We start from the raw sequence: 14053 nt of genomic DNA on the forward strand, positions 1-14053 counted from the left end.
TAGGTGGAGAGGAGCTTGGGATCTCCCAAAAGGCAGGGCTGAGTTTCAATCCTGGCTCTACTACTTGTTAACTGTTTGACTATAGACAAGTTATTTAACCTCTCTGTTCTTCCATTTTCTTCTGCACAGTGAAGAGGATAGTAATGGTGGGACCTACCCCAGAGGGTGTCCAGACCAATGTATGCAAAGTAGGTAGGGCATAGAAAGTGCTAAGCAAAGAATAGCTATCCTGTCTCTCTCTCTCTCTCTCTCTCTCTCTCTCTCTCTCTCTCTCTCTCTCTTTTTGCCTCTTTTGACCCTTCTCTAACAATTGATGAATGGTTCATAAAGTTGGCAAATGCTCCGATCAGCCCAGGAAAAAGGAACAGGGTATTCTAGGCAAGGAGTGAGGGCCCCAGAGTCCAAACAGGTGAACATGGCAAGCAGGTTGAGTGCCACGAGCAGCCAGCTGGGGTCTGCAACCCCAAGTGACCCTGACCCCCAGCAGAGAGCTACACAACAGTTAGCCGTCATCTTTTATTTACTCAAATACATTTACTCAAATACTGGTGAATTCAGCAGTTTAAATCCCCCTTCGTTAAACTCTGCTCCCACCATCTCCCTGGCATCTGATGGTGTAGGTGTCTCTGCTTGGTTCCACGACAGAAAGGAACTGAGTCACCACCACACACATCCAGATCGGGACCTTTCATCAGTAAGTCAACAAAGCATCCTTCGGATACCTTGACTTCTCCTCCTTCCCAAACAGGAGGCAGTAGTAACAGTAGAACGCTTTCTTCAAGTCAGTCATCCAGAACATAGAATCAAAGAAAGACAAGGAAAAAATTGGATGATAGAAAGGGGGTGTTAGGGGAGGTACCACTGGGGGCAGCCAGTCAAATGCTCCCCACTCAGTAGAAGGAATTAAGGACCTGAAAGCCTTTGGCTCAGATGGGTGGTTCTTCAAGTGTTTACTGATGCCGAATCCGAAGGTCAATGGGGTGAAGAGGGGTCTTTCATGGATAACTACTCAGAAGTCTGATCAGTGCTTGGGTCCAAGGAATCAGAGGACTGGCAGATCATACAGGTTTTGAAGATCAAAACATAGGTTTCCTTGAACTTCTTTATTTTGTAAGCATAGACAATAGGGTTCATCATGGAGTTAGCATGGGAGAGCAAAATGCCCAAGTAAAGTATAATTTGCGGCACCTCACCGTGGAAGTAGGTGATACAGTTGATGATGGATAAAGGCAGCCAGGACAAAGCAAACAGGAAGAGAACCAGAAACAGAGACTTGGCCGTCTTGAACTCCCGTCCGTAAAACGTGCCTGTCTCTTTGGAGCTCGAGAAGCTCTGATTGAGTTTGTTCCGGATGACATAGAATATGTCAAGATAGATGGCGCACATAATAACCAGGGGGATTAAAATCCACGTGAAGAAGCTGAAGTAGACCATGTAGTCCATCGTCATGACAGAACGGAACTGGCATGAAAGGGAGGTGACGTTTCTGTAGTGCTCGGAGGTCAGTTTCATGTTCCAGCCAAACATGGGGGTCAGTCCCACCAGGAATGACACCAGCCAGCAAAGGCCCAGGGCCAACCATATTCTTCTTTGCGTGGTGATCCTCCTGTATCTGTTTGAATGGAAGAGAATGGGTGAGTTCACAGTAGGAATTGCTAAAGGAGTGGGGGAGGGGAAGATGAGGCTGGAGAGTGCTGGCATTCCTGCAAATTTCTCCAGGGACTTCTTTTTTGGTTTTTGTTTTTTTTCAAGAAATACCACGGGGCGCCTGGGTGGCTCAGTCGGTTAAGCGTCCGACTTCGGCTCAGGTCATGATCTCATGGTCTGTGGGTTCGAGCCCCACGTCGGGCTCTGTGCTGACAGCTCAGAGCCTGAAGCCTGTTTCAGGTTCTGTGTCTCCCTCTTTCTCTGACCCTCCCCTGTTCATGCTCTCTCTCTCTCTGTCTCAAAAATAAATAATAAAATGTTAAAAAAAAAATTAAAAAAAAAAAAGAAATACCATCTAGAATGGATTAGAAATATATTGCCACACTCGCAGCTCAAGAACTCTTTGATTCCTGGGAGGATAAGAGTTTTCTAAGTCTCCTGGCATCGCCTACTTGGTGAGAAATTATCTCCTCAAAGCGCGTTTCTGGCCATGTTTGATTTGGCCCAGGAATTACACTTTGCCTCTCCCACACTCCCCCCCACCCGTGCCTGCCCCTGCTTCTCTCTTTGCAATGGCATCCACACTTGGTGTTTGAGTCACATGGGTCTGTGGAGTTGTGGAGTTCAGGTTCAAGTGCTTCCAGGACCTAAAACGGCTCATCCAACAAGAGTCACCATCTCTCCTTCCAGCATCCTTCCTGACAACATTCCACACAGACTATGAGAAGGAAACTGATTGTGTTAAGCACCGACTGTGTCCTCAGGAGACTTTAGCTCAATTAAATTTCACAACAGGGGCACCTGGGTGGCTTAGTCGGTTAAGCGTCCGACTTCGGCTCAGGTCATGATCTCAACAGTTCGTGGGTGAGAGCCCCGCGTCGGACTGTGCTGACAGCTCGGAGCCTGGAGCCTGCTTCGGATTCTGTGTCTCCCTCTCTCTCTGACCCTTCCCCCACTTGTGCTCTGTGTCTCTCTCAAAGATAAATAAACATTAAAAAAATAAAATGAAAAAAAAAACCTCACAACAAACAAAAGCTATCTCTATGATAATGTCCATTTCATCGCTGGTGACGGGTGAGGATAACAGTCGTTTGAACTACCATTGATCGAGCACGGACTGGGCAGGCATTTCGTTTTTTTAGAAAGATATTTTTTTTTTTAAGTTTATTTATTTTGAGAGAGAAAGAGTGCAAGCGAAGGAGGAGCAGAGAGAGGGGGAGACAGAGAATCCCAAGCCGGCTCCACAGCTGGCAGCACAGAGCCTGATGGGGGCTCTGACTCACAAACTGTGAGATCATGACCTGAGACAAAACCAAGAGTCAGATGCTTAACCGACTGAGCCACCCAGGGCGCCCCGACCTATGGAATTTCATGAGGAAGTTGCAGTCACTGTCCCCACTTTATAGGTGAAAAAAAGAAACGGGCAAGTAACCTGCACGAACTGGAAGCGGCAGAGGTAAAAATGGAAACGAGGGAGGTCTGAGTTCAGAGTTCCAAAGTTAACCACCGTGGAAAGACGAGGAACCAAAGCTGAGAAAGTTAAACAACTTGCCCCAGCTCAGAGCTCAAGATCTGGGCTTTGACCCCTGGCTTGTTTGCAGATTTGCAGGTTTCTCCCCACGTCTCTTCCCCAAGACCAGACAGGAGGAATATGAGATAATTGCTATTCAGGACTCTTGGGGGAATGAGATGTCTCCACTGGTGGGCCTATTCTATTCACATGGTCACAGGAAAGGTTGTTACTGCTTTCTGCAGTGGAGAACGTTTTGATCCCCGTCTCTACATGGAAGAGGAAGCAAAGTTAAAGTAACTTTAAAATAACCTACATCTGCAAAGAACAGAACCATCCATTTATCCCCGCCTATTCTTTTCTGTTCGCTCCTTATTTTATCTGGTAGGTTTCCAACATTTCTAAAACTCAAGAACAGTTTTTACTAATTAAAGATGCATCAAGCTTTCATCATCCTTAGCTGCCCCGGGGGCCCGAGCATACACGCCCACAGTCAGTGGAGAAAGATCGAGCATTCCTCTGTTCCAGAGTCCCAGCTCAGCGTCGTTAAGCCCCTCACACACCAAATGGTGCAAAGAAGTGTAGTGCCCTCTTTCAAGTTCAGAGGCCAGTCTGGATTTGTTTTCGCTGAAAACTCGTCTGGGATCTGAATTTTGTAGCCCCATGTCCCAGGCGCCTCCATCACACCTCCCCTCTTACCTGACTGTGAGCTTGACCCGCAGGTATCGGTCCACAGCAATGGCTAGCAAGGACATGATGGAGGCATGGGTGAAGATCAGCAGTAGGCAGGTCATGAAGAGGCAGTTATAAAAGTGGATTGTGATACCCAGGCTGATGACAATGGCCAAAGGCATGACCAGCACCCCAACGGCAATGTCAGCCAGGGCCAGGGAGACGATGAAATAGAAGGTGGTGGTCTGCAGGCTGGGGTTCAGCTTGACCACCCAGATGACCAGCACATTGCCCACTATGGCACAGAGCCCGATGAGAATCTCCACGGTGATGTAGGTCACGTTGGCCAACAACAGGGCAGTGCTGTTGACAGCCATCTTGCTCTCGTCAAGGAGCCTCCCTAGTAGCAGGCGTGCTGACGGGATCTGAGCAGCCCGGTGAGTCGAGCTCTTGCCGGGCACCTCACTTGAGGTTCAGGGGCAGCAGCAGCAGTCTGAAACTCACAACTCGCTCATTCCTTCTCTTCTCCGATGGGACACTCCCTTGGAGACGCCCCCACCTTTTCTTAGAGAGAGCCCATCTAGGGGCAATCACTTCTTGCCTCTTTGTGGGCCCCACATCCCTGGGCTCCCGGAAGCGTGGAGGACAGTTCTCTGTGGGCTGAATCTGAAAGTGCTGCGGCTCTTAGTTCCCCAGACAGACACGCTCAAGACCTCTGCCTCCTGCCCCCAGGGGGCCACTTGAGCTCCATCGAGATAAGCAGCCCTCTTCAGGGGTGTTTCAGGAAGTAAGATGGGCCAAGAGGAAGCAGAGACCAGGGACCTTCAGCCAGAAGATGGAAAGAGAAGAGGAGGGGTGTGAATGGCAGGGAGAAGCTTCTGAATTCATTCACTGGGGGATCGGATAGGAGTGTAGTGCCGGGTGGGAGAGGAGTGGAAACACAGACTCTTCTATTCTGGCTTTCTGCTGACTTAGCAGAAAGATCCCGTGACAAGGAAGCAAACGGGAGCCACAGGGGAACAAGAAATAGATTGTGGTGGCAGCCTTAGCCAGAATTTGTTGGGTTTTTTTTTTTTTAGCGTATGCTATAGACTGTTTGTGTCCCCCCAAAATGTATATGTTGAGATCTGATCCTCAAAATGATGGCATTAGGAGGTGGGGTCTTTAGGAGGTGCCTAGGTCTTGGGGATAGAGCCCTCAGGCATGGGCTTAGTGTCTTATAAGAGACACCCCAAAGAGCTCCTTCACTCCCTCTGCCATTCATGAACCAGGAAGCTAGCTCTCGCCGGATACCAAATCTGCCGGTGTCTTGATCTTGAACCTCCCAGCCTCCAGAGCAGAATTTCTATGGCTTATAAGCCACCCAGTCTGCAGTATTCTGTTACGGTAGCTTGCACAGACTAAGACAGTGCAGACAGCAAGCACTGAGGCCAGCTGGGACCCAGCTTTTGCATCAAAGATCCTTTGCCCAGGCTCCTGGCTCAGTGGGTTAAGCGTCTGACTTTGGCTTAGGTCCTGATCTTGCAGTCGGTGAGTTGGAGCCCCGCGTCGGGCTCTGTGCTGCCAGCTCGGAGCCTGGAGCCTGCTTCGGATTCTGTGTCTCCCTTTCTCTCTGTCCCTCCGCCACTTGCACTGTCGCTCTCCCTCATATGAGAGAGAGAGAGAGAGACCCGTCGCCAGAGGACAAGCTAAGATCCCCTGCTCAGAAGGGCAAAAACACTCAGCACTTCCCACAAGCATCACATCTGCTGACTCCACATTTCCCCCTGTCAGCCCACACGCCCACCAATGTCTCACATGCCCTCACACCAGCAACCACCCCTGTGACAAATCTCTTTGAGGAACAACAGGACAACAGGATGACCGGCCAGGCAGAAAGGAGAGAAAGGGCCACGCGTGTACATAATCACACAGCATACCCCTCCCACTCGCCCACCCCCACCCGCATGAAAAGAGGAACCAAACTGCTTCCCTGGAAGTCGCTCATCACCTGGTCTGAAGCTTCTGGAAATCAGACACTTAAATGCAATTATTATTTAAGGTCCAGTCCTGTCCACTGGGGTTAGAGACACAGCAAGAAGGGATGGGTGGACCCGAGCTCACACAGTGGATCGGAAGGTTTATAATATTTGCCTTAAATAACCCCAATCTACGCGCAGCCAGAACTAAAATTCAACAGCATTGCTCACATCCTTGCCAGGGCACCGGTGAGACACCTCGGGGCCGTGGCATTTCCACGTCACCCTCTGCTCCCCCCACGCCCCCTCCCCCCATCTCAAGTTGGCCCAAGTCTGAATAACCTTGCCCATGCCTCCTGGACTTGCCACTTCACCCTGGCCCAACCCCCCAGACATTAAGGGGCGGCGGCCCTCTCCAGCAGCAAGCATCGCCGCCTTTCCAGCGTTTTCCAGTGTTAACCATGCCCACATCCCTGCACCGTGGGAACTTGAGAAGCTTCGCCAGCCTCCAGCACAGCTTCTCACAAGAGTATCTACTGCAACTGCTTTCTTTATCTCTGCTTCAGGGGAGGAAGTCACAGAGAGCAAGTTCTAGGAGGCTGCATGCTACCGAAAGAAGTCGCTCTCGCCCTAAGGCAATGGTTGAATTTTGGTGACAGGGTGTAAAAAAAAAAAAAAAATACCCTCTCTGCTGGCCCCTTGCCACCCGGTAGGACCAAACAGCCAATATGTGAGAGCAAGACACTCTGGGGTAGGGACCAGTCATATTGCTACGTTGGGGCGAATGTATAGTAAGGGAGCGGTTTCCAGGGGGGTGCTCGGCCACCCAGGTCTGCCTTGCTCCGCGTTCGAGAGCTGGTCAGGCAACAGACAGCTTCCACATTTAGAGAGAGAGGTGTGGGGGGGCTGTGTCATTATGAGCCAGAAGCTGGGGGAGGGAGAAGGTGGCAGGGGCCAGGAAAGTACCTGAGCCACGGATCCAGCCACAGAAAGTGGAGCAAGGTTTTGGGGATGGATTCCACAGCTAGAGCTGGAAACCTGATCTTTACCCCTTTCATGCTCCCTTAGGACCTGAGTGAGTCCTTTTCTAACCAGCCCATCTCGGCTGTGTTAGGGAAGCCACGGAGAGGGCTTTGTGTCCCTGCACCTATAACAAGAGCAGTGTGGTGGGTGCAGAATAGCCTGGGAGAGAATAATCTAGGGGGAAAAGGAGAGGCTGGGGCCGCACTTGAGACACCTTGACCTAGACCCCTTTTCCCACCTGGGAATTGTGTCTCCTGAATTCTCTGGACATTTCCTGTCCAGGAACCAAGGGAAGGCTGAACCCATCCGTGCTCAGGGGGGTGACTGGAGGGATGAGGAGAGAGGTTTCCACATTACTTAGCATTTTTGCCTAGTATTGGGTCCTGAGCCAACTTCTCACTCCAGACCGAGTGCCAGAAGGCAACATGGAAAAGAAGAGAGAGCAGGCTGGAAAAGAAGACAGAGAGGCCAGGACAGATGGTCATCTTGTCCCCCCCCCCCCACATGCCCCACAGCTGCTCTTGGGTAACTTCCCTCATCTCTCATGGACACGCCGTCTCAGCCCCCTGAGCCATCCCCAGAAGCAAGTCTCCCCACAGCCTCTATGCGGCCCTCGGGATCAAGTCCGGCCCCTTCGGAATGACAAACGAGACCCTTCTTCCAGCCCCCTGCAGCCTCCTGGTGCCTGGATCCCCCTCTTCTCCAAAACCGCAAGCACCACCATGATTTCTCTTCCTCCTCCACGTGTGCCCAGCTTAGAAAGCCCTTCTCCCTGTGTCCACCTAGAACACAAGCACTTTTCCTTCAAGACTATTCTCTAACAGGACCCTGAAGAGAATTTCCCAGACATCCCCTCACCATGCTGTGTTTATAAGCCCCTCCCCTGCTATCTACGCCCCTGGAGCATAGGGGTCTCCACTCATCATTTCTAGCCCCCCCCCCCCACCATGGCTGGCAGGTTGCAGGTGCTCAAGTATATTCCTGATAAATGAATGAATAGGAAAGCTCCTCAGTGAACCAGGGGGCAGCAGCTTGGCACTAAGCATAGAATCAGCTAGGACCGGTTGAGCATGTTCCCTCATACCACCTGCCACGGTGAGGGTTTTACTTTCATGGTCTCATTCAATGCTGTCTGATGAAATGTTTACTATAATCACAGCTGAACAAACCGAGGCTCAGAAAGGAGAAGTAATTTGGGGCGTCTGGGTAGCTCAGTAGGTTAAGCGTCCCACTTTGGTTCAGGTCGTGATCTCGTGATTCGCGAATTCAAGCCCCGCGTCGGACTCTGTGCTGACAGCTCAGAGCCTGGAGCCTGCTTCGGATTCTGTGTCTCCCTCTCTCTCTCTGCCTCTCCCCTGCTCACGCTCTGTCTCTCTCTGTCTCAAAATTAAGTAAACATTAAAAAAAGAAAGAAAGGAGAAAAGAAAGGTGAAGTAACTTGCCCAGGATTGCGCAGCTAGAAAGTGGCAGAGCCGGCATTCAAACCCAGGCTCCTGGCTACGGTAAATGAGTGGGCCAGTGAATAGCCACGTGAAGCTTTCACAAGTACAAGGTGTCCCTGAACTTGACGTTGCCATATTATCATTGGGAGGTTCTAGCCTCAACGCATGGAGAAGAAAGAGGTGACCAAGATCATGGGAACAGAGCACCAGCATAGTGTAGGTCTGGTACCTGCTCTGAATTACGGACAGGTGAAAGAATTAGCAGGGCACTTGGCAGGGCTTCAGGGGGGAGATCTGGAATAGAAAGAAAATGTTTTGTTGGACCAGAGTGCCCAAAAAATTTTTTTGGGGGCGCCTGGGTGGTGCACTCGGTTAAGCGTCCGACTTCAGCCAGGTCACGATCTCGCGGTCCGTGAGTTCGAGACCCGCGTCAGGCTCTGGGCTGATGGCTCAGAGCCTGGAGCCTGTTTCCGATTCTGTGTCTCCCTCTCTCTCTGCCGCTCCCCCGTTCATGCTCTGTCTCTCTCTGTCCCAAAAATAAATAAACGTTGAAAAAAAAAATTAAAAAAAAATTTTTTTTACATTTTTTAATAGTTAGTTTTGAGAAAGAGTGAGAGACAGAGTGTGAGCAGGGGAGGGACAGAGAGAGAGGGAGACACAGAATCGGAAGCAGACTCCAGGTTCTGAGCCTGATGCGGGGCTCGAACTCACAAACCGATCATGACATGAGCTGAAGTCGGACATCTAACTGACTGAGCCACCTATTCCCCCCCCCCGACCAAAATTTTTTTAAGTAATAAATTATAAGTGAGATGTGGCTCAGGGAATTTCCCCATCTAAAAGAAGGGCCATGTCTGTTTGGGTTTTATTAAAAGAACATGGACTCCATGGAAGAGGCAAGGATCGGGGAGGGAATCCATCAACCTGAACCACAGGAAAAGCATCTGAGTCCTAGGGAAAGGCCTCACCTGTCCCAAACCCTGGCCCGATACCTCTGGACACAGCTCAGCCACAGGGCTGCAACCTTGCCCTTGGGGTTCTGCTCAGTCAGGAGAGGCTGGTCAGACAGATGTTCATCTGCTCCTTTGCAGCTTCCCAGACAAGCCTGAGAAGCCCCAGCAACCACCCTGCGCTCACAGCAAGATGCTGTCTGAGCAGGAGCCCGGGGGTGGGGGGGACCCTCTGGAGTCCTAGAAACTGGTCCAGGAGGCTGCTGAGACAGGATGTCAAGCAGCTGGGAGGTGGGGGCTCCCGCCTGGGGTTGGCTCACATGGACTCCACTGCTGCCTGCAGAATTGCACAAAATCAGTTTGTCCGCTTCCTCTTGGCCCCATCACCACTTCCCCAAAACCTTATATTTTTATAAAGCTTCTTGCTTGCCAGCCAGCAGTGGAGGCTTAAAAAGAGTGAGGTGGCCAAGAAGGTGGCCTCTCCCAGCATCCCTCCCTTCCCTGCTCTTGGTCAGCACAGGAGGAGGAGACTGGGCCTTTCCAGAAGCCTTCCTCTAGGGGCTGATCTGGAGGCACTGTCCCCAGGGGGCTTCCTACTAGGACCCATTGACCTGAGCCACACCGGCTTGGCCAAGGAGCCAGGAACTGTGGCCCGAGTTCAGGATACTCAGAACCAGTACAAGGGGCAGAGGGAGGTCAAGGTCCCTTCACTCTGAGCAACAGGAAATCCTGCTCAACAAAGGGAAACTCCTTGGGGGTGCACGCCCCACCCTCCAGACACCCCACCGCACCTCGTGTGTCAGGAGGCCTCCAGGCCCTAATGGAGAGTCCAGGGAAGGGTTCAGCTAACTCTAAACTTGTTCCAGGTTCTAGGCACTCAGAAAGCAAGGAGATGCTCATATTACAAGAGTCTTAGCGAGGGCAGAGGCTTCCCCGCACCAGCTTCAAGTGTCCACAAGGCTTATTCCCGAGCGTCGGCAGGGGCTCTGTGCTCAGCAGTGACCACCAGGTGGCAGCACGTTCCCACTGCCTCCCAGACCTCAGGCTGAGCGAGAAAACGAGAAGCTGGGAGGAGTTGGTGGCAACCCCCTTTCAGCGCTGCTTAGAGCGACCTCAGATGGTGCCGAACACGAAGGAAGGAATCCAGAATGAAGGGCAAAGGAGACAGGGATAGATTGCCAACTGCCTAAGTTCAACCTGATCCCGTGGAATATTTCTGGGCCGCACTAAATTCAATGCTCTTGACTCAAGAAGGTTGAGAAGCTGCTTCTACTTATTCAAGCTTGTGAGTATTCCAAGAAAAACAGTATCTGTGTTTTTCTGTAGAGTGCACAACGCCGCTCACACACTCCGCTTCACTCAGTTAGCAAAACCACCACCCGAGAGGCCCGTCTTACTCATCTCTGCCCACAGCAGAAGAAACTGAGGCCCGGAGGCTGGAGAGGTCTGCTCAGGACTGTCCCTGTACCAACATCAGAGGGGACTCGGGGACAGGAGCCTCTCACCGGCCTCCTCACCTCAGGAGAGGACAGTGAAGACTGGGAGAGGGCTTGTCAGGTGAGGTCCCGCTGGGATGTTTCTCTCCCCGCCATACCTATATCACCGGTCCCTCCCTTGGCACCTGCCAGGCTCTGACCAGTCGTCTCCCTTCTGTGGGCAGTTTTGCTGGCCTTTGCTGGTGAGCCTCCTGTCCCGTGATTTCTCAAAACGTTCTGGGTGTCTTCGCAATTCAGCCCCCGGCTTCTTCTAATCACCCACGCGGGGTGTCACCCCCAAGTCCCAAAGCGGGCAGGACTCAGAAGCCAACTGTACATCCTGGTGTCAACCCCTAAGCCCTTTATCTACACACCGGAACGTGCAGGAACGAACTCTGATCCTAAATGTTTACAGCGGGGCCGTATCCTGCCCCCCACCCCTCTTTTTTTTTTTTTTTTTAACCTTCCACCGAACAAATGTGGCGCCACTCCTTAACGAATCGGGTGCAAACCCTCCTACCATGGCAGGAGATGAGCAACCTCCCTCTCCTGCTGACGTGTGTCTTCCCCCTCCTACTCCACAAGGCCTTTCGTATTTATTCTCATGACAGCTGCCATGGAGACAACGCCAACCACCATGGGCTGGGCACTTTGCCAGGTGTCGCTGACGATTCTAGAGCCGTCCTGGAGGTAAGTACTGTTGGATCCATTGCACAGAGGAGGAAACTAAGGCGCGGTGACACCTGAGTGACTTGGCCAGTGAGCCACCTGAGCAACAAAGCCAGTGAACGACAGGGCCGTGGCCCGGACCCAAGTCTGTCTTGGCTTCAAAGTCTTGGCTCTTCCCAGTGAACCCCACGAGAAGAATACTGTATCAGTTATGCCAAAACTCAGTTTGTCATCTGAGGCAGAAATTCTTCAGTGTCCCAATGGGGTAAGTCTCGTGTCCTAGGTCAGGCCAGCTATCAGGGGCAGTGTGTTATCACACCAACCGTCTGGCTCCCACCCCCCACCAGCTCCACTTAGAAGACAGTGGTTCGGGGGGCGCCTGGGGGGCACAGTCGGTTAAGCATCCGACTTCAGCCAGGTCACGATCTCGCGGTCCATGAGTTCGAGTCCCGCGTCAGGCTCTGGGCTGATGGCTCAGAGCCTGGAGCCTGTTTCTGATTCTGTGTCTCCCTCTCTCTCTGCCCCTCCCCGGTTCATTCTCTGTCTCTCTCTGTCCCAAAAATAAATAAACGTTGAAAAAAAAAATTAAAAAAAAAAAAAAAAAGAAGACAGTGGTTCGGGACCGCTGTGGGCAGCCGACCTCTCTTCCTCTGCGTTCTCCATGTGCCTCTCTTGCACCTAGCCCGTGATCAGACAGCAGCGTCGTGAAACCATATTACATTCGTTCCTTGCTAAACGCCTTCCCAGATAACCTGATTCTCTCCACTGCTTATTAAAGGTAAATATAGAAAGCTGTCATAAGAAGTATGTCTCAGCATTTCATCATGACCGAGGGGGATGGTCTGCTGCCCTGTTCCTTGTAGAAAGTTTCTTAGGGTAAATTTCACTGAGGAGTTGAGTGCTAGCCAGGAGGGGGCTTTTCTTAATAAACTAACTTGCTTTGTGTAACTGCCTACTGGGGGAGCTTTGTGTAACTCAGGTGTGCAGGGGCAGCGAAGAGGCTGGAGCTGGTATCGTCTCCGTGACCATGCTTGGCTGTGGTTTCCCGGGGCATCTTGAGGTCCCACGTGATCCCTGGGCTCCCCGTGTGGGAGTGATTCTGTCACACCCTGTTCGTTTACTGGGAGCGACCTCCCATCCTGTTTGGAAGTAGGCTAAGTATTAATAATAAACACGTAGAACATTAGAAGGAGCACTGGCGTTCATTTCGGAGCAGGTCTGCAGGGTGATTATTCCAGGCTGTTGTACAAAGATGCTTGCCAGTCCCTCTGTGACTTTGGAGTGAGGTTCTTTTCCTCAACAGGTGGTCCACAATCCTATTTTATTTTCATTTACTTTTTAAATGTCTATTTATTTTTTGTGAGAGAGAGAGAGAGGGATGGATGGATGGATGGATGGATAGAGAGAGAGGGAGACAGAGGATCCGAAACAGGCTCCACGCTCTGAGCTGTCAGCACAGAGCCCGACACGCGGGTGGAACTCGTGAACCGCGAGATCATGACCTGAGCAGAAGTCGGACACTGAACTGACTGAGTCACCCAGGCGCCCCCGCAATTATTTTAGATGATCGGTTTGGACAAAAGGGAAAAAAAATGATGGGGCTGAAAATGCTCCCTGGGGTTAGTTGAGCTCTTGGAGAAAAGCTTTCAGTACAACTCTTGAAGCATCGCTCTCCAGCAAATGCTATCTAGTAAACACTCCCTTAGGAATGGTGCTGTACAGGGTCTAATATTATGATTCTCCCAGGTAGACTTTTTTTTATTTATGTACACCCCACCCACTTCCACAAAGGACTGAAGTCACTACCAGACTGAGTTAATAGCTTCCTCCTCTGTACGTTCAAGCCAGCTGACACGTTTCTCTATTCGAGCCTGTATTACACCACTTGTAGTGATTTTATTTATATGACTGTTCTCCCACTAGCTAGTAAACTCCTTAAGCAAACGCTGTAAGAAATGATGCCTTCCTCCTCTTTAGATCTCCTTCCCACTCGCCTTCTCCCCAAAGTACCAAGAGCCTAAAATAGAACCTGGCCCAAACGAGACCTGGGATAAATCCTCGCGGCACATATAACGTGTTAGTCACGAGCCTGTCTTCTCCTCGCCCCGCAAGAGTGCTGACCACACCTCTCAACGTCCAGTGAGGAATCAGGAGGCACGCAGGGAGCCCTCCTCCTCAGCAGAAATAGTTTTCTTGGCATCTAACTTCAGTCTCAAACCAGTACAGATAGAAAATAGAGTGTGACCAGTTAGCTCTAGCGAAAGGGAGCTTCGGAGAGAATGTCTGCTATTTGCATTGCGTTTTGTGGTTTCCGCATTTGTACGTGCAACGGCCTGTGTCATTCTCTCATCTCTGTGGTAGATCTAAGGTGTGTCCTGTCTCTCTCTCACACACACACACACACACACACGTACACACAAGCTCACACACGTGTTTTTCATTGTCTCACTCTGCTCATTTTCCCTTCACATTAGAACTAGTTCATCCCCTCCTTACTCGTCACTGCTCTGTCTGCAGGACCCAGAGCCCCCTCTGGCCCTGGCTGGCCACTTCATTCTGACACATGATGTAACAGGACTCAGGAAGTCGGGGGACTGGCCCCGGATCGCTGTGCTCAGTGTAGGGGTCCCAGGACACGGGGATTTGGGGAGGGATGGAGCACTGTGGGAAACTGATGCCCGGAGTGGCTAGTTCAAGGTCAGACCTG

At 51.2% G+C, this 14053-nt stretch overlaps 1 protein-coding gene across 1 annotated transcript; it reads right to left on the reverse strand.

The window, feature by feature from the left end:
• Positions 1-502: 502 nt before the first annotated feature.
• Positions 503-4768, reverse strand: ADORA3 (adenosine A3 receptor). The gene is made up of 2 exons (XM_006935002.5): positions 3857-4768; positions 503-1612 (listed from the first exon to the last, which is right to left on the reverse strand). Exons 1-2 carry the CDS (start codon positions 4204-4206, stop codon positions 1006-1008), a joined length of 957 nt encoding a protein of 318 aa, XP_006935064.2. The 5' UTR covers positions 4207-4768; the 3' UTR covers positions 503-1005.
• Between the last annotated feature and the right edge of the window lie 9285 nt (positions 4769-14053).

The sequence above is a fragment of the Felis catus genome, chromosome C1 (genome assembly GCF_018350175.1).
Source record: "Felis catus isolate Fca126 chromosome C1, F.catus_Fca126_mat1.0, whole genome shotgun sequence".
Classification (NCBI taxonomy): Eukaryota; Metazoa; Chordata; class Mammalia; order Carnivora; family Felidae; genus Felis; species Felis catus.

Excerpts from the sequence above, each read along its gene's own strand:
- ADORA3 (XM_006935002.5), bottom strand. The coding sequence starts at position 4,206 with ATGGCTGTCAACAGCACTGCCCTGTTGTTGGCCAACGTGACCTACATC. Across the intron at positions 1,613-3,856 it reads CGGGTCAAGCTCACAGTCAG|ATACAGGAGGATCACCACGC; the intron begins GTAAGAGGGGAG and ends CCATTCAAACAG.